We start from the raw sequence: 21,710 nt of genomic DNA on the forward strand, positions 1-21,710 counted from the left end.
TGTAGGTTTTCAACTCATTCCCTATTGAAGATACAGTGGGATATTGGTCATGTTGCACTTCCTAAGTCTTCCACTAGATGTCAACAGTCTTTAGAACCTTGTTTGATGCTTCTACTGTGAAGGAGGGGGGAATGAGAGGGGAATGAGTCAGTGGTCTGGCAGAGTGCCATGAGCTGGCCATGCTCGTTCACGTGAGAGCGAGCTCCTTTCCATTGCATTTCTACAGACAAAGGAATTCTCTGGTTGGAACATTATTGAATAATTATGTTAAAAACGCACAGCGTCATCCGGGTTAGGGAGGGTTTGGCCAGTTTGGGTTTCCAAGATGGAAAGTATTCAGACTCCTTGACTTTTTCCACATTCTGTTACATTACAGCCTTATTCTAAAATGGATGAAATTAAATATTTTCCTCAGCAATCTACACAAAATACCCAATAATGAGAAAGCGAAAACAGAAAAATCTTATTTACATACAGTGGGGAGAACAAGTATTTGATACACTGCCGATTTTGCAGGTCCTACTTACAAAGCATGTAGAGGTTTGTGATTTTATCATAGGTACACTTCAACTGTGAGAGACGGAATCTAAAACAAAAATCCAGAAAATCACATTGTATGATTTTTAAGTAATTAAATTGCATTTTATTGCATGACAGAAGTATTTGATACATCAGAAAAGCAGAACTTAATATTTGGTACAGAAACCTTTGTTTGCAATTACAGAGATCATACGTTTCCTGTAGTTCTTGACCAGGTTTGCACACACTGCAGCAGGGATTTTGGCCAACTTCTCCATACAGACCTTCTCCAGATCCTTCAGGTTTCGGGACTGTCGCTGGGCAATACGGACTTTCAGCTCCCTCCAAAGATTTTCTATTGGGTTCAGGTCTGGAGACTGGCTAGGCCACTCCAGGACCTTGAGATGCTTCTTACGGAGCCACTCCTTAGTTGCATTGGCTGTGTGTTTCAGGTCGTTGTCATGCCACGACCCATCTTCAATGCTCTTACTGAGGAAAGGAGGTTGTTGGCCAACATCTCGCGATACATGGCCCCATCCATCCTCCCCTCAGTATGGTGTAGTCATCCTGTCCCCTTTGCAGAAAAGCATACCCAAAGAAGGATGTTTCCACCTCCATGCTTCACGGTTGGGATGGTGTTGGGGTTGTACTCATCCTTCTTCTTCCTCCAAAAACGGCGAGTGGAGTTTAGACCAAAAAGCTCTATTTTTGTCTCATCAGACCACATGACCTTCTCCCATTGCTCCTCTGGGTCATCCAGATGGTAACTGGCAAACTTCAGACGGGCCTGGACATGCGCTGGCTTGAGCAGGGGGACCTTGCGTGCGCTGCAGGATTTTAATCCATGACGGCGTGGTGTTTTACTAATGGTTTTCTTTGAGTCTGTGGTCCCAGCTCTCTTCAGGTCATTGACCAGGTCCTGCCGTGTAGTTCTGGGCTGATCCCTCACCTTCCTCATGATCATTGATGCCCCACGAGGTGAGATCTTGCATGGAGCCCGAGACCGAGGGTGATTGACCATCATCTTGAACTTCTTCCATTTTCGAATAATTGCGCCAACCGTTGTTGCCTTCTCACCAAGCTGCTTGCCTAGTGTCCTGTAGCCCATCCCAGCCTTGTGCAGGTCTACAATTTTATCCCTGATGTCCTTACACAGCTCTCTGGTCTTGGCCATTGTGGAGAGGTTGGAGTCTGTTTGATTGAGTGTGTGGACAGGTGTCTTTTATACAGGTCACGAGTTCAAACAGGTGCAGTTAATACAGGTAATGAGTGGAGAACAGGAGGGCGTCTTAAAGAAAAACTAACAGGTCTGTGAGAGCCGGAATTCTTACTGGTTGGTAGGTGATCAAATACTTATGTCATGTAATAAAATGCTAATTAATTACTTAAAAATACAAGTTGATTGGAGTCCACCTGTGGCAAATTCAATTGATTGGAAATTATTTGGAAAGGCAAACACCTGTCTATATAAGGTCCCACGGTTGACAAAGCATGTCAGAGCAAAAACCAAGCCATGAGGTCGAAGGAATTGTCCGTAGAGCTCCGAGACAGGATTGTGCCGAGGCACAGATCTTGGGAAGGGTACCAAAAAATTTCTGCAGCATTGAAGGTCCACAAGAACCTCCAGGACTCTTCCTAGAGCTGGCTACCTGGCCAAACTGGTATGCCATGTGGGAGGTGACCAAGAACCTGATGGTCACTCTGAAAGAGCTCTAGAGTTCCTCTGTGGAGATGGGGGAACCTTCCAGGACAAACATCTCTGCAGCACTCCACCAATCAGGCCTTTATGGTAGAGTGGCCAGACGGAAGCCACTCCTAAGTAAAACGCACATGACAGTCTGCTTGGAGATTACCAAAAGGAACATAAAGACTCTCAGACCATGAGAAACAAGATTCTCTGGTCTGATGAAACCAAGATTGAACTCTTTGGCCTGAATGCCAAGCATCATGTTTGGAAGAAACCTGGCACCATCCCAACTGTGAAGCATGGTGGTGGCAGCATCATGTTTTGGGGATGTTTTTCAGCGGCAGAGACTGGATGACTAGTCAGGATCGAGGGAAAGATGAACGGAGCAAAGTAAAGAGAGATCCTTGATGAAAACCTGCTCCAGAGCACTCAGGACCTCATGCTGGGGCGAAGGTTCACCTTCCCACAGGACAACGACCATAAGCACACAGCCAAGACAATGCAGGAGTGGCTTCGGGACAGGTCTACGAATGTCCATGAGTTTTCCAGCCAGAGCCCGGACTTGAACATGATCGAACATCTCTGTAGCTACCTGAAAATAGCTGTGCAGCAACGCTCCCCATCCAACCTAACAGAGCTTGAGAGGATCTGCAGAAAATAATGGGAGAAACACCCCAAATACAGGTGTTCCAATCTTGTAGCATCATACCCAAGAAGACTCAATGCTGTAATCGCTGCCAAAGGTGCTTCAACAAAGTACTGAGTAAAGGTTCTGAATACTTACAGAAATGTGATATTTCAGTTTTTTATTTGTAACAAATTACCTAAAATGTCTAAAAAACTGTTTTTGCTTCATCATTATGGGGTATTGTGCATAGTCTAAGGAAAACAAAACAATTTAATCCATTTTAGAATAAGGCTGTAATGTAACAAAATGTGGAAAAAGTCAAGGGGTCTGAATACTTTCCGAAGTTACTGTATGTTTTCTTTTTAGTCTCCTCCATGTTCGCTAAATGATGCTTTCTGTAAAGGTCTTTTTCCTTATAATAACAATGTAAAATTGACAACTGTACAGAAAGACCTATGTGAAGGCCAAATTACAGAGGAGGAACTTCTTGAGCCAATTAAATCCTTTCAGTCTGGAAAACCTCTGGGGTTTGATGGCATACCGGTAGCTTTGCCTAGTTATATCAAGGGTAAATAAATAAATAAACGTGGGGCATACAACCATGTCAGCTACAGTATGTAGATTTTGCTGTAAAGAGAGAATTAGTGAATACTTTATTGTGGTATTGCACCCCTTGTAGCTGGTTTCTGGTCACAGGTTCATGAGAGGCAAAATAAAGTCCTAAGCTTGTTCTAAAATGAACCCTACAGACTGTTGGCTGTAGTCAATCAATCAACAACATAATAATACTCTTCGCAAAAATGTTCATCTGTTGATAACATGCGATCAGAAAGGTTCAGATTGTAAGACATCACAGCACAGTTGAAAAATATACTGCACAAGGAAATGAAGAAATGGTGGTCTGTGTAGATAGGTGGGATGGGCTGAGAGAAGTTGAGGGGTGGATTTAATCTGTAATAGTTATTCATCTGTACATGTTGTGACTGAAAAAAATACACAGGGAGCTCCAAAAGTGGGGCAGTGACACATTTGTTGTTGTTGTGGTTCTGTACTCCTGCAATTTGGATTTGAAATGACACAACGACTATGAGGTTAGTGCAGACTGTCAGCTTCTAATGGAGGGTATTTTAATCCATATCAGGTGAACCGTTTAGAAATTACAGCACTTTTTGTACATAGTCCCCACATTTTAGGGGACCAAAATTACTGGGACAAATTCACTACTGTGTATTAAAGTAGTCAAACGTTTTGTATTTAGTCCCATACTCCTAGTACACAATGACTACATAGAGCTTGTGACTCTACAAACTTGTTGGATGGATTTGCTGGTTGTATTTCAGATTATTTTGTGTCCAATAGAAATGAATGGTAAATAATGTATTGTGTCATTTTGGGGTCACTTTTATTGTAAATAAGAATAAAACATGTTTCTAAACACTTCTACATTAATGTGGATGCTACCATGATTATGGATAATCCTGAAAGAATCGTGAATGATGATGAGTGACAACGTTAGACGCACAAATATCATACCCCCAAGACATACTAACTTCTCACTATTACAATAACAGGGGAGGTTAGTATTTTTAGGGGGGTATGACATGTGTGTGTCTAACTTTCTCACTCATCAGCCACTTTGTATGACTTGTTGGAGAAAGGGAGATACTTTGATAATGGCTTCATTTTCAATTAACTAAATGTTAGGTTGTTTTAGGTAAAAAGGTCATTTCTGAACAAAAGATGAGCCTTTCTTAATCTACTGGAGAACCATTTTGGGTTTAAGTATACATTTTGTGTGTGTGGAGCTTTTAGTGAGAGGTTCAATGCTAAGGTCAATGTCGCCGCCCCCGCGGAAATATAATTTGCATAATACAAAAATATGCATATAAATCTGTCAGTTTAAGATAGATAGTACTGTTTTTTTTTTTGCAATGAATGCGTCTCAATCCACCGCATCTGCCTATGCTGCATTTCCGCAGGTATGGTGAAAGGTGACGGAGCGAGAGCGGTGTTTGTCAGACCATGAAAAACTCTTGAATGAGTAGGTGTGTCCAAACTTTTGACTAGTACTGTATACTTTAATACATTTTTCAACTGGTCCCAGGGGATCATCAGACAAGTTTTGTGAGGTCTGTGGGCATCCTAGAGCTGAACAACCAATGTCTAGGTGTTTGTGAGAGTCTCATCTTTCCACAGATGGGTCATAAAAGTTTGGACGTTTGGATGCTACAGGTGATTTTGTGAGAAGACCTCTGTCACCTTCACCACACATGCGGAGGTGCAGCATAGGTGGATGCGGTGCAAAAATAATAGTTATCTTGTTTAAACGGACAGATTTTTATCCATATTTTTGTATTATGCTAATGTGATTTCAGCGGGGGCACCGACTTTGACCTTAGCATTGAACCTCCCACTAAAAGCTTCACTCAAACAAAATGTATACTTAAACCCAAAATGGTTCTCCAGTAGATTAAGGCTAATTCTTTGTTAAAACATTTCCCTTTTGCTTAACACAAGCTAAAAGAGTGTTAGTGCCAAAAATAAGGGGTTATAGCTTTTCAAGTTTACCACAAATGTATTACTACTGTGTGTGTGTGTGTGTGTGTGTGTGTATGTATGTATGTAATATATATATATATATATATAGATATGAGTGTACAAAACATTAGGAACGCCTGCTCTTTCCAATACAGACTGACCAGGTGAATCCAGGTGAAAGCTATGATCCCTTATTTATGTCACTTATTAAATCCACTTCAATCAGTGTAGATGAATGGGAAGAGGCAGGTTAAAGAAGGATTTTTAAGCCTTGAGACATGGATTGTGTATGTGTGCCATTTAGAGGGTGAATATGGTAACACAAACGTTTTAAGTGTCTTTGAATAGGGTATGGTAGTAGGTGCCAGGCGCACAGGTTTGAGTATTTCAAGAACTGCAACGCTGCTGGGTTTCTCATTCTCAACAGTTTCCCGTGTGATTCAAGAATGGTCCACCACCCAAAGGACATCCAGCCAACATTATACAACTGTGGGAAGCATTGGAGTCAACATGGGCCAGCATCCCTATGGAACGCTTTCGACACCTTGTAGAGTCCATGCTCCAACGAATTAAGGCTGTTCTGAGGGCAAAAGAAGGTGCAACTCAACATTAGAAAACATGAGCCTATCACAATATTTCAAACAAAATGTCAAGAACACTGTAGGCTATTTCACCACTTTTTATCATTAACGTATGTCAGAGGCATGGAAAATGTGCGAATGGACTTGAAAACGGGTGGTATAACCTACACTCCAAAATGTGATGTGGTTCGACGAAAACACAGACATTTTGCCAAGGCAGAGATGAGTGGCCGAAACCGAGACATGAGCGGACAGCAGTGGACGCATACATTCTGGCCTAATGACAAATGTTTTTACACTTTCTGGTGTTTTGTGTAACAATTGTCTCTTTCCATTCACCCCTGTTTGGAGGCTGGTAATATGTTGTGAGTGGATGAACGTGTGAGGGTTGCCTAGTAAAGGAGCCCTTTGAAATGATTGTTTGACAATCAGATTAAAACATCAAGACTGGTTGTGTTTATAAGGTAATACATTTTAAAAGTTAAATTACAAATCTTTACGACTTGGTCCACAGAGATCCTATTGAATTAATAGAGATTATACATGTAATTCTATGATCGGTCCCATAAAAGAAAGTGATGCACGTGCAAATGCATGCACATCAGTGGAGGCTGTTGAGAGGAGAACGGCTGATTAATAATGGTGTCAAACACCTGGAGACCAAATGGAATGGTGTCAAACACCTGGAGACCAAATGGAATGGTGTCAAACACCTGGAGACCAAATGGAATGCTGTCAAACACCTGGAGACCAAATGGAATGGTGTCAAACACCTGGAAACCAAATGGAATGGTGTCAAACACCTGGAGACCAAATGGAATGGTGTCAAACACCTAGAGACCAAATGGAATGGTGTCAAACACCTGGAAACCAAATGGAATGGTGTCAAACACCTGGAGACCAAATGGAATGGTGTCAAACACCTGGAAACCAAATGGAATGGTGTCAAACACCTGGAAACCAAAAGGAATGGTGTCAAACACCTGGAAACCAAATGGAATGGTGTCAAACACCTGGAAGCCAAATGGAATGGTGTCAAACACCTGGAAACCAAATGGAATGGTGTCAAACACCTGGAGACCAAATGGAATGGTGTCAAACACCTGGAAACCAGATGGAATGGTGTCAAATGGAATGGCGTCAAACACCTGGAAACCAAATGGAATGGTGTCAAACACCTGGAAACCAAATGGAATGGCGTCAAACACCTGGAAACCAAATGGAATGGTGTCAAACACCTGGAAACCAAATGGAATGGTGTCAAACACCTGGAAACCAAATGGAATGGTGTCAAACACCTGGAAACCAAATGGAATGGTGTCAAACACCTGGAGACCAAATGGAATGGTGTCAAACACCTGGAGACCAAATGGAATGGTGTCAAACACCTGGAGACCAAATGGAATGGTGTCAAACACCTGGAGACCAAATTGAATGGTGTCAAACACCTGGAGACCAAATGGAATGGTGTCAAACACCTGGAAACCAGATGGAATGGTGTCAAATGGAATGGCGTCAAACACCTGGAAACCAAATGGAATGGTGTCAAACACCTGGAAACCAAATGGAATGGTGTCAAACACCTGGAAACCAAATGGAATGGTGTCAAACACCTGGAAACCAAATGGAATGGTGTCAAACACCTGGAAACCAAATGGAATGGTGTCAAACACCTGGAAACCAAATGGAATGGTGTCAAACACCTGGAAACCAAATGGAATGGCGTCAAACACCTGGAAACCAAATGGAATGGTGTCAAACATCTGGAAACCATGTGTTTGATGTATTTGAATCCATTCCACTGATTCTTCTCCAGTCCTTACCACAAGCCCGTTCTCCGGCCCCCTGTGGTGCATATATAGGAGGTCCCGTACTGGGAAGAAATGAATTCTACTTTCACTCCTGTTTATATGTTTACTGAGGTAAAAGTGGCATAGTTTTTATTGTGGGTCAACTACATCTGTTTGTTGTATAACATAAAAGATACATAATAAACGTAATAATCGTTTGGAAAATAGTGCTTCATCCACCTACAAAGCAGACAGTAAGAAGTAAGATATCACTGTGCGGTCATTTTTTCCCTATACTTATAGGATAGAGATAATGCCCAGTATAACCAAGAGGTTATCCACTACCCAGAAAAGCTACATAAAATGTCCTTGCTTTTGGATTTGAACTTTTTCACAGTTTCCGATCACACCTGTCTACCCTATGCACCTTGGTTTCTAATGATGATCTTACAACAATGAAATACCCACACATAGACATTCATTTGTGTTAAAACACATGACCTTTCTATAAGGATTAAGGTAATCCCTTTAAAGTGTAACTCTTCCTTAAAGGTCAGTTCCACCACTTTTCAACCTCATATTCATTATCTCCAGCATGGTACCAGTTTCTATATTATGTTAAAACTACACATTCCTATGTTTTGTAGTAAAAAAGGACAAAACAGAGATTTACAAACTTTGCGATTCTCATTGAGGAGAGAAACATGAAAATGCCTTTTTTTTTAATTACTTTTAATCTTATGACATAATGACTTTTTAGGATCTTTCTTCTTTTCAAAATAACCACAGAATGTAGGAATGTGCCGTGTTCACCGATACACTCATGAATATGAGATTGAAAAAGGGTTGGAATTGCCCTTTAAATCCACTTTATCTCGTTGAAAACTCATGTTCAATGCTCAGTTATTTTCCAAGACAGTTTAGAAAAGTAGCCTAAATATTTTACTGTGTTTCTTTGATATCTAGATTTTTCTTTCACATATTTTTTTCTAGGACAAATTAAATCATGCAATTGTTGTTAACTTGAAGAGAAAAAAGTAACCGTTTGCTCCTAATTTTCCCTTTAATTACAATCTTAATTTCGTTTGTATTGCTCATTTATGTATTGCTCATTTATGTATTGCTCATTTATGTATGCTCATTTATGTATTGCTCATTTATGTATGCTCATTTATGTATTGCTCATTTATGTATGCTCATTTATGTATTGCTCATTTATGTATTGCTCATTTATGTATTGCTCATTTATGTATTGCTCATTTATGTATTGCTCATTTATGTATGCTCATTTATGTATGCTCATTTAAAGAGGTGCTTGGAGGTTTTTGGAATACTGCAGTAAATGTATCACTTTAGATCAGGTGGCTGACCTGTGAACAGGTATAAAAGGCAGAGTTCTGAGCACCAGGTGTCAGAGAACTCTTCGCTTCTTCTAGTCTGGGTCTTCATTTGATCCCTCATCCTGGTCTCAGTCTAAATCTGAACGCCTGGGCTCAGAAACCTCATCCTGGTCTCCATTTGTCTCAGTCTGGATCTGAACGTCTGGGCTCAGAAACCTCATCCTGGCAGTGTGTACACGTCTCAAGGATTATCTGAAGGTCTCAAAATAGTAGGAAGAATCTTGAAAAAAAAAATGAATAAAAAAAAAATGCTGAGACATAATGTGTTCCTGTTGAATGACAACTTTAAACTTTCCATGAACTGAATGTAATTGAACTTTCTGTTGACTTCTGATACGTTTTCAGCTTCCCCACCACTACTGACTGCAGCCATGTCCTTGGTAAGATTCTTATAAAATGTCTACTGCAGTGCTTTTTAAAGTAAATGACACACCTTCACAGTGGATAACTGTAAGGATAATTTCTCTACAAAGCACAAAACTCACTGAATATATTCACACTGAATATGTTATGAAATTACCTCAAGAAACTCTCTCTCTCTCAGACTGCTGCCGACAGGTCTATAATGACAAAGAAAGTGCATTCCAGAAACTATGGAATGCATGGCAACAAGATGTTTGTTATAGACCTACTGATGCGCTACAGAGAGGAAGAATGCAAGCTGCGCAACTGGGCTCTCCTCATAGTCATTACTGGCAGGGATATAATACACTGCTCAAAAGAATAAATGGAACACTTAAACAACACAATGTAACTCCAAGTCAATCACACTTCTGTGAAATCACACTGTCCACTTAGGAAGCAACACTGATTGACAATAAATGTCACATGCTGTTGTGCAAATGGAATAGACAGCAGGTGGAAATTATAGGCAATTAGAAAGACACCCCCAATAAAGGAGTGGTTCTGCAGGTGGGGACCACAGAACACTTCTCAGTTCCTATGCTTCCTGGCTGATGTTTTGGTCCCTTTTGAATGCTGGCGGTGCTTTCACTCTAGTGGTAGCATGAGACGGAGTCTACAACCCACACAAGTGGCTCAGGTAGTGCAGCTCATCCAGGATGACACATCAATGCGAGCTGTGGCAAGAAGGTTTGCTGTGTCTGTCAGCGTAGTGTCCAGAGCATGGAGGCGCTACCAGGAGACAGGCCAGTACATCAGGAGACGTGGAGGAGGGCAATAACCCAGCAGCAGGACCGCTACCTCTGCCTTTGTGCAAGGAGGAACACTGCCAGAGCCCTGCAAAATGACCTCCAGCAGGCCACAAATGTGCATGTGTCTGCTCAAACGGTCAGACTCCATGGGGGTGGTATGAGGGCACTATGCCCGCAGGTGGGGGTTGTGCTTACAGCCCAACACCGTGCAGGACGTTTGGCATTTGCCAGAGAACACCAAGATTGGCAAATTCGCCACTGGCGCCCTGTGCTCTTCACAGATGAAAGCAGGTTCACACTGAGCATGTGACAGACGTGAGTCTGGAGATGCCGTGGAGAACGTTCTGCTGCCTGCAACATCCTCCAGCATGACCGGTTTGGCGGTGGGTCAGTCATGGTGTGGGGTGGCATTTCTTTGGGGGGCCGCACAGCCCTCCATGTGCTCGCCAGAGGTAGCCTGACTGCCATTAGGTACCGAGATTAGATCATCAGACCCCTTGTGAGACCATATGCTGGTGCGGTTGGCCCTGGGTTCCTCCTAATACAAGACAATGCTAGACCTCATGTGGCTGGAGTGTGTCAGCAGTTCCTGCAAGAGGAAGGCATTGATGCTATGGACCGCCCGTTCCCCAGACCTGAATCCAATTGAGCACATCTGGGACATCATGTCTCGCTCCATCCACCAACGCCACGTTGCACCACAGACTGTCCAGGATTTGGCGGATGCTTTAGTCCAGGTCTGGGAGGAGATCCCTCAGGAGACCAACCGTCACCTCATCAGGAGCATGCCCAGGCATTGTAGGGAGGTCATACAGGCACGTGGAGACCACACACACTACTGAGCCTCATTTTGACTTGTTTTAAGGACATTACATCAAAGTTGGATCAGCCTGTAGTGTGGTTTTCCACTTTAATTTTGAGTGACTCCAAATCCAGACCTCCATGGGTTGATACATTTGATTTCCATTGATAATTTTTGTGTGATTTTGTTGTCAGCACATTCAACTATGTAAAGAAAAAAGTATTTAATAAGAGTATTTCATTCATTCAGATCTAGGATGTGTTATTTTAGTGTTCCCTTTATGATAATTGCCCAGGTACAGTAGCTCTAGATTAACCAATCACAACTGTCTCTCTCTCTGTCTCTCTCTCTGTCTCTCTCTCTGTCTCTCTCTCTCTCCCTCTCTCTCTCTCTGTCTCCCTCTGTATATCTCTCTCTCTCTCTCTCTCTCTCTCTATCTCTCTCTCTCTCTCTCTCTCTCTCTCTCTCTGTCTGTGTCTCTCTCTTGCTCTCTATCTCTCTCTCTCTCTGTCTGTATCTCTCTCTCTCTCTCTCTCTCTCTCTCTCTCTCTGTCTCCCTCTGTATCTCTCTCTCTCTGTCTCCCTCTGTATCTCTCTCTCTCTCTCTGTCTGTGTCTCTCTCTTGCTCTCTATCTCTCTCTCTCTCTCTGTTTGTGTGTCTCTCTCTCTCTGTCTGTGTGTCTCTCTCTGTCTGTGTGTGTCACTCTCTGTGTGTGTCATTCTCGCTCTCTCTCTCTGTCTGTCTCTCTCTCTCTCTCTCTCTCCCTCTGTGTCTGTGTCTCTCTCTCTCCCTCTCTCTCTCTGTGTCTCTCTCCCTCTGTGTCTCTCTTCCTCTGTGTCTGTGTGACTCGCTCTCTCTGTTTCTGTGTCTGTGTCTGTGTCTGTGTCTGTGTCTGTCTACTACTACTACGTGGGACAAGTTATCCTGTAAGAAGAGACTGGAGGGCCATTCCATCCCTTTGGGGTTCCCCAGGATGCCAAGCTCATGGCCCAGAAGGTCCTAGGAAGCATCCGATGTCACAGGAAGGCCAAAAAGATAATCAAGGACAATAACCACCTGAACCACTGCCTGTTCACCCCGATATCATCCAGAAGGCAAGGTCAGTACAGGTGCATCAAAGCTGGGACAGAGAGACTGAAAAATAGCTTCTATCGCAAGGCCATCAGACTGTTAAATAGCCAACACCTACACATTAGAGGCTGCTGCCTATATACATAGACTTGAAATCAGTGGCCACTTTAATTTTATATAAAAAAATATACATATATTTAACCTTTATTTAACTAGGTAAGTCAGTTTAATAACACATTCTTATTTACAATGACAGCCTACATCAGACAAACCCGGACGACGCTGGGCCAATTGTATGGCGCCCTATGGGACTCCCAATTCCAGCCAGTTGTGATACAGCCATTAATAATGGACCGCTAGTCACTTTAATAATGTTTACATATTTTGCATTACTCATCTCATATGTATGTACTGTATTCTATGCCGCTCTGACATTACTCGCCCAAATATTTATATATTCTTAATTCCATTCCTTTGCTTCACATTTGTGTGTATTGTTGTGACATTTTTAGATATTACTTGGTAGGTATTACTGCACTGTTGGAACTAGAAACACAAGAATTTCAATTCACCTGCAATAAAATCTGCAATACACGTGTATTTGTGACAAATACAATTTTATTTGATTATGATTTGAGGTGTTGGGATGGGCTTGTGTAACAGATATAAATTGTACTCTCCTTGTGTTGTGTTTTGTCCAAATAAATCACATCAGCCAGTGGTCCCAGTTGAGCATCATTTATTTCTGTTGCTGTTGTTAAATGGGAAACAGCACGTTAGTTTTGCAGGGCTTAACGATATTGATGGCTGTCGATGGCAAAATCTCTTGCATCACATTTTCATACTGGGTGAACAAAATACAATACAAAATATAACATGTGTAAATACCTGTTGTTAAATAGGAAACAGTACATTAGTTGTGCAGGGCTTAATGGCATTGATGGCTGTCGATGGCAAAATCTGTAGCATGAAGACAACTGTGTTAGCAGTGGGCTTATGTGACCATTACATCGGTGTAATGCAAAATAACAAAGTGAAAGACAGAAACGAAACAGCTCTGTATGGAGGAAACACAGACACAGAAAACAATCACCCACAACTCAAGTGGAAAAAACAGGCTGCCTAAGTATGGTTCTCAGAGACAACGATTGACAGCTGCCTCTGATTGAGAACCATACCAGGTCAAATACATAGAAAACCAAAACTAGAACAACACAGAATGCCCACCCCAACTCACATCCCCGACCAACCAAAAATAGAAACAAAAACAAGGAACTAAGGTCAGGACGTGACACAGAATTAATTTGAAATTGAGATAAAAGCGTCTGCATTGTACCTTTAACCATTGTTACAATTAAAAATATGTTTCAGATTTTAATTAAAATTATACAGATTTGATTGACAAAGGCAGTGGCTTCCAGGTCCAGGTTGTAAAGAGAATGAATTTGTTTGGCTAACAAGTCAAATGCTGTAGCCACATTGCTATTGTACCATATGGTCTGGTGCACCGGGCTAAGACTAAATAGCTCCTATTTAAAACTGGAACACCAGGCAAAGAAAAGGCTAAATAGATCTGTAATCTCAATGAGACTAACCTTGTAAAAAAGAAATAAATAACTGCTTATGGATGGCTAGAAATAACCTCAAAAGCAAACTGACTTTGAATGCAATATATTTCTGACATAATAGCTTAGCCACTTGTAACCTCCTCTCATGTCCAAGCCAGTACATGAGCACCTTCACTGAATTAGGCTGCCTACCTACCCCTCACCATGATGGTCCACAAAGCAGATGTACTGTAGTCAGGTCAGTGAAAACAAGTCACACCTACATGTATTTCATATTTAGTAGATTGAATTTGGTCTTATAAGCACCACTGATCTAGTATCAGCTTACCCTCCCCATATCATTACCTAACCATTTGAGGGGAAAACCCCAAAACAGATCTTAGATCAGTCTCTAGGTCAACTTCATCCCACTTCTCTATCAATGCGTGTAACCCTACACAGTATGTGGAGATGTTAAACCTGGTGACTTTCATATAACTCGGTGTTACAGTGGATTGTTGTACTGTTTGAAAGTATTGTGCAGATTGTAATGCGAGATGGATTATTGTGAATGTGTCTATAGGAGCCACATGGAAAATAAACTCAGCCTGTTTAACATCCTCCTGGGCATCCCAAATCAAATCAAATGTATTTATATAGCCCTTCGTACATCAGCTGATATCTCAAAGTGCTGTACAGAAACCCAGCCTAAAACCCCAAACAGCAAGCCATGCAGGTGTAGAAGCACGGTGGCTAGAAAAAACTTCCTAGAAAGGCCAAAACCTAGGAAGAAACCTAGAGAGGAACCAGGCTATGTGGGGTGGCCAGTCCTCTTCTGGCTGTGCCGGGTGGAGATTATAACAGAACATGGCCAAGATGTTCAAATGTTCATAAATTACCATCATGGTCGTATAATAATAAGGCAGAACATCCAGGACCCTATGGACTTTGTCCCTCCTTTCTTCTGTAAGGGAGTCCTGCAAGAGGAGACTGGAGAGGCAGGTGACTTCTTCAGTACACTACAGTCCCTGGCCAAGTAGCTTCAGTAACAAACACCAAGAGAGTGCCTCAAATCACTGATCACGTCAGTGTCCGCCTTGTCTACAATCTGGCAGTGGAATTCAATGATTCCTCCATATTAAACCAAACACAGTAGGATGTAGAGATGATTTGAAACTCTAAAGTGTTAGTGGAGCAATGTGATACTACTGATATTCCTGTTTGACAGTATGATTAGAAGGGGGAGAGAGAGGAGTAAAAGGTTTTTCCATTCTGTCACTGTGTTTACTGTCACCACATGTTTCTCTGCTCTTACAGTGACTGAATGAAATATGAATGAAATAAAACAAGAAGTTTAACATATAGAAGTCACTTTTTTTGCTCTCGTTAAAAAAAACATTCAGGCTGGTTACTCAAGCCAAGACCTTTCATTGGGAAACACAAAGATTACACTAACAGGAACTGGACATGATGAGTGGGCTATATATGCAGCCAGTGATTGGTGATGGCAGGTGTAAATGGTTTGATTGATGACAGGAGAGGAGTTGTATACGTTTCAGGTGTGGTCTTTCCTCCTGAACTTTAGTTAAGTCACACATAACACCAGTGAAATAGATTAATTGAAATTCCAATGCAATAATTGAAATGGCATGTATTTTGGGGATTTTTCAGTTCTTGAATTGGAATGTAATTGATCCCAAACCTGTGAAAGCAGCACTTTTTTATAGACCTCTGTTTTATCATAAATCAATTTTGATTTGGATTTGGAAATGAAGTGCTACTATGTTAAGTTAGCGTTAGAAAATATGTCAGTTAATTATTGATTTGCCTCTGCTTGCTCTGACTCGGCTGCGTGTGGGTTAAGTCCTTATTGTTTTTTCCATTGACGTGTCCCAAGTCCCATGATAGTGACATGCCAAATCTGATGTTGCACTCGCCTCAAGGGAATATTAAGGATGTGTGGCTCAATTAATAATGCTGAAGCTGTGTGTGTTATACAAGACTGTGTGTGCGTGTCTACCATTGTACCGTTTTGAGTGATTTTGCACCTCACTACACAAATTAATAAAATGTTTTTCAAAAGAGCTGTGTGGAACAAACAATAAAAACACTAAGCTATACTCCCCCCACACTCAGCTCTCATTTACATACCTGCTTTTATGAGTTATTTGGGTCATTATATTTCAAGTTCAAGTAGGCCTATCGTAAATGGAGGGTCTTTAGTAGGCTATGAGTTGGATGGCGCAGCAAAAGAGCTAATGATATGCCCTCCCTCCCATCGGCGCCAATAGTCTAAAGCCTACATACAGTACATCTCCAGAACTCTGTTTGACGGTCGTCAGTGCGTTCTGCCTGACGCGCAGATAGTGGACTCAATCCATGATCAAAGGACCCTCCACGCGCAAAACATGTACTTTCTGTAAAATGTGAGGTTTCACGACTTAATGTGATCATTTGAAAATGTTCCTACTTATTTGAATGTAATTTCACGCGTTTGTCATTGTTTCGTTTTTTTTTCTCCTGGAGATGGGGTGCGCAATATCAGGCTTGGTACCAAAACAAGTCGGGGACGTGATTGACGATGTTCCCATTGTGCATCTAACTGACGAGCACAGGGAGATAATCAAAGAGACGTGGAAAGTCATCCAAGAGAACATCGCGAAAGTTGGCATTATTATGTTTGTTGGGTGAGTACATTTTAACTCTAGCTTACGGGCTAAATTGGTTTTCCATAGGTTTTAAGAAATTGCACTCAATCGAATGTCAAACATTGATTCGATTAATTCAAGTCATGAAATCTAACCCTCTTCTACTAGGTAATTGAACTGTTTTGTCATGAACATGAGTGGACACGGCAAATGTGTCACTTCACTGGTGATTGTATAGAACGTATAGTCTTGTCAAAATTAAATCAATTAAATTAAATACAACGCCCTCCACAAACGTTTGTGTTTTTGTCGCATTTTCCATGTTAGAAGCCTATGACCTGTATTTATATAGCCTACATAATTTCAACCATAGCCCTGTCTAATGAACTAAATGGACAGAGAAATAGTCTTACGTGTCTCACACAACCTTTAAACGAACACAACACTATTGACAGTGGAACTCTGTTTAAGGTATCCTTCTTCAATTAAGCCATACAGAGTTGCCTACAATTCAAACGTTATCCTCCGGAAGAGGCAGAATATATATTACAGCAAATATATGGCTAATAACTACAATGTACTGATAGAGGATAAACCAATTTCGTTGCAGAGAATGTGTAACGAAGGTAGCATCTTTATGAATGACATTGTAAACAACTACCGTAAAATGTTACACAAGCAATTAATCAAGGTGTATGGAGAATTATGCCAATACAAAATTACAACCAACTCATCTCAGCTCTGGTGTATGGAGATGAATGCTCATTACAAAATTACAACCAACTCATCTCAGCTCTGGTGTATGGAGATGAATGCTCAATACAAAATTACAACCAACTCATCTCAGCTCTGGTGTATGGAGATGAATGCTCAATACAAAATTACAACCAACTCATCTCAGCTCTGGTGTATGGAGATGAATGCTCAATACAAAATTACAACCAACTCATCTCAGCTCTGGTGTATGGAGAATTATGCCAATACAAAATTACAACCAACTCATCTCAGCTCTGGTGTATGGAGAATTATGCCAATACAAAATTACAACCAACTCATCTCAGCTCTGGTGTATGGAGATGAATGCTCAATACAAAATTACAACCAACTCATCTCAGCTCTGGTGTATGGAGATGAATGCTCAATACAAAATTACAACCAACTCATCTCAGCTCTGGTGTATGGAGATGAATGCCAATACAAAATTACAACCAACTCATCTCAGCTCTGGTGTATGGAGAATTATGCCAATACAAAATTACAACCAACTCAATCACAACTCTGGTGTATGGAGAATTATGCCAATACAAAATTACAACCAACTCATCTCAGCTCTGCCACAAGAATGGAAGAGGCAATTACTTACAAGAGAAAGAAATTAACTAGTTTGTCTGCCACCAATAACACATTTTAAATGGCTTACAATGACCAATATTGCCTAAATCATAAAATGTATCATGTTCACCAACATTAAAAGGTTTGACAACTAGGCCTACAGTCTTAGAAAAAAGGGTTCCAAATAGAACAAATAGTCCCCGTAGTAGAACCCTTTTTAGTTCCAGGTAGAACCAAAAAGGGTTCCAAAACGGTTCTTCGGCCGTCTCCATAGTAGAACCCTTTTTGTTTCCAGGTAGAACCATTTTCAGTTTCATGTAGAACCCTCTGTGGAAAGGGTTCTATATAGAACCCAAAATAGTTCTACCTGAAACCAAAAGTGTTTTTACCCGGAACCATAAAGGGTTATTCAAATTGTTCTCTTATGGTGACAGCCGAAGAACCCTTTTAGGTTCTAGATATAATTTATTTTTCTTAGAGTGTATGCCGCATAAAGAGATAGTTGGGAACAGATTTTTTTATGTCCCAATAACAAGGCATGATTGGCATCGGGGTTATAAACTGATATGTAAGACAACAATTGATCCTTTCATTTCTTTTCAATTTAAACTAGAATATTAAATTCTTGCTCCAAAAAGAATGCTCAGTATATGGGGCATTGAACAGTCAGACCGGTGCAGACTGCCACGAGGAAACAGAATCAGTACTGTTCATCAATGGCTTGGTTTCCGAGTCAGGTCCAGGAGTGGTTGTTATGTAAACACACACACACACACACACACATGATAATAAGCACTATACCCACATGATAACATACACACTATACACACACGTAAACATGGATTTTGTGTTGTAGATATGTGGTAGTATGGGCCTTAGGGCACACAGTGTAGTGTGTTGTGAATTCTGTAATGAATGTATTGTTATGTTTAAATTAATTAATTTAGTCTTTTGTTAAATTATATTGTATTGTTGTTTTAATAAAAATATATAATTACTCTACATTGCCAAAAGTAAGTGGACACCCCCTCAAATGAGTGGATTTGGCTATTTCAGCCACACCCGTTGCTGACAGGAGTCTAAAATCGAGCACACAGCCATGCAAGCTCCATAGACAAACATTGGCAGCAGAATGGCACAAACTGAAGAGCTCAGTTACTTTCAACGTGGCACTGTCATAGGATGCCATCTTTCCAACAAGTCAGTTCGTAAAATTTCTGCACTGCTAGAGCTGCCCCGGTCATCTGTAAGTGCTGTTATTGTGAAGTGAAACGTCTAGGAGCAACAACAGCTCAGCCGCGAAGTGGTAGGCCACCCAAGCTCACAGAACGGGACCGCCGAGTTCTGAAGCGTGTACAAATCTTCTGTCCTAGGTTGCAACACTTACTACCGAGTTCCAAATTGCCTCTGGAAACAACATCAGCACAAGAACTGTTCGTCGCAAGCTTCAGGAAATTGGTTTCCATGGCCGAGCAGCTGCACACAAGCCTAAGATCTCCATGCTCAAAGCCAAGCGTCGGCTGGAGTGGTGTAAAGCTTGCCACAAGTGGACTCTGTAGCAGTGGAAATGTGTTCTCTGGAGTGATGAATCATGCATCACCATCTGGCAGTCTGATGGATGAATCTGGGTTTGGCGGATGCCAGGAAAACGCTACCAGCCCCAATGCATAGTGCCAACTGGTAGAAGAGGAATAGTGGTCTGGGCTTGTTTTTCATGGTTCAGGCTCCTTAGTTGCAGTGAAGAAAAATCTAATTGTTACAGCATATAATGACATTCTAGACGATTCTGTGCTTCCAACTTTGTGTCAACAGTTTGGGGAAGGTCCTTTCCTGTTTCAGCATGACAATGCTCCTGTGCACAAAGTGAGGTTCATAAAGAAATTGTTTGTCGAGATCAGTGTGGAAGAACTTGACTAGGCTGCACAACCCCATTGAATACCTTTGGGATGAATTGAAACGGCGACTGCAAGCCAGGCCTAATCACCCAACATCAGTGCCCGACCTCACTAATACTCTTGTGGCTGAATGGAAGCAAGTCCCCACAGCAATGTTCCAACATCTAGTGGAAAGCCTTCCCAGAAGAGTGGAGGCTGTTATAGCAGCAAAGTGGGGACCAACTCCATATTAATGCCCATGATTTTGGAATGAGATGGTCAACGAGCAGTTGTCCACATACTTTTGGTCATGTAGTGTAGATTAACAAATATATATTTTAGCTGTCACTGAGGACATTTGAAAATAGAACTTGAAGGCAACATACAATTTCATTTTTACTACACTCCACTGCCCCGCCCCTGTCAGAATTGACCATGGTTATTGACCTTTGGCCTGGGGTCAAAGGTGATATTCAGATGGTGCTAGTGTCTTGTTGTCCAAAAAATCACTGTCTAACTGGTGGCATCCCATTGAATTATGGATTGAATGCCATGATGCATGGAAAATATTCATTTATCATGCTCAAATAAGAACATGCTTATGTCTTACAGAAGGTGGGGTAAAATTCCATATAAATGTAGGTGTTAGCTTAATTTAAAACTAAATCAGATGTTATTTGTGACATGCACTGAATACAACAGGTGTAGATCTTACCTCTCTACCAACACCTATGTTGCCCCTATGTTAAAATACCTACAGTAGGTGCCTGCTTACAATAGCTCAGGGTATGCAAATATTATCTTCAGTTATGATGGAATAAATGCAAAAATATATTGTTTATTGCAGGAGCCAAGCATCAAAATACATTCTAATCAAATAATTGGTGGCTACCTTCTGAGTTTTCCTGGGCCCATATTTATAAAGCTACTCAGGGTAGACTGATGATCTAGGACCCATTACAACTTTTTGATCATAATGAATAAGATCACATGAACAGCAGTGACCTGATCCTGGATCAGCACTCCTTATCTGAGATACATTATGGTTTATAAAAGTTTTGCAAATCAAGTGCCTTTTTTTTGGGTTTACTGGTTTGATATTTATACGGATAAATCTCCCTTCCTTTAATCGAAACTAAACAAGTCCATTTAACATCTATATACCTTCATGTTCACAAACAGAATATTCTCATTCATATTGTCCGTTTCAAAATGTTTGATGGCAAAGTCCAACATCACAATGCAAATCTCGACTGTATTACACTGTCACGTTGTCAGTGGCAACCAACCTATCATTTAAACCATGATCTCTGTCTTCATAATACAACCAATTTCAATCCTCAAACCGAACTCTACCTACCTCCCTCCCAACTGAAGTACCACTAAAAATAGAACTAACCCACTCCCCCTCTTTAAAAAAACAACAACATTGATATGCAAATCTTCACTCCCTTTTCTCTACCTTTCAGCATTTACCATAGGTCTGTTTGTATCCCAAATGGCACCCTATTCTTTATCAAGTGCTCTGGACAAAAGTAGTGCACTATGTCTGGACGAGGGTGCCATTCAGGACATAGTCTGTCTGTTCCTAATGAGTCAATCAATGCAGAAAAGGGACAGGGAACGCAACCAATAAACTTCTTCTGAGGCCCATTTAAACCCCAAACACGAATTCTGTGCTGATAAGGCTTTAACAGGCTATTTATCAGTGGCCCTCGCCATATCAGTTAGGCCTTTAATGGGCTCTGTCTGTGGACCGAGCTGTCAGCTGTGGCATGGGGCCTGCCAACCACTGCCCATTTTGGCACCAGTGTGATGTACCCATAGGTAAGTGTCATGCTATACATCACACAGCCATCCATCCACACATTGGGGGTTGTGGTGTTTGTGTATACTGGATTCTATAGAGGGGTAGAGGTGTACTTCAGAACGTTGAGAATTGGACGTTTTATGAGGCAAGAGATTGCAGCTTGAAAGATTGGTTGGTTGGTGGGTTGCCGGCTGACAACACGCGGCAATAAATATGGTCATTTCGGCTACTGTCTTGAGATGTGGTACATTGGACAATATTATGAGTGAGAGGGTGAAGTGGAAAAAAATGGCTTTGGCTTTTTTGACAAATCCCATTTCTCAAACTT

The 21,710-nt window shown here is 41.3% G+C and overlaps 1 protein-coding gene across 1 annotated transcript in view; it reads left to right on the plus strand.

Moving 5' to 3' along the window:
* The first annotated feature begins 16,032 nt into the window (after positions 1 to 16,032).
* Positions 16,033 to 21,710, plus strand: part of LOC109900220 (neuroglobin) — a 33,631-nt gene continuing 27,953 nt past the window's right edge. Inside the window, exons 1-2 of the mRNA XM_020495912.2 lie at positions 16,033 to 16,144; positions 16,245 to 16,405. Coding sequence (XP_020351501.1) covers positions 16,245 to 16,405 — 161 coding nt within the window. The 5' untranslated portion in view covers positions 16,033 to 16,144. The remainder of the gene's footprint in view (positions 16,145 to 16,244; positions 16,406 to 21,710) is intronic.

Source organism: Oncorhynchus kisutch, linkage group LG12, assembly GCF_002021735.2.
Source record: "Oncorhynchus kisutch isolate 150728-3 linkage group LG12, Okis_V2, whole genome shotgun sequence".
Classification (NCBI taxonomy): domain Eukaryota; kingdom Metazoa; phylum Chordata; class Actinopteri; order Salmoniformes; family Salmonidae; genus Oncorhynchus; species Oncorhynchus kisutch.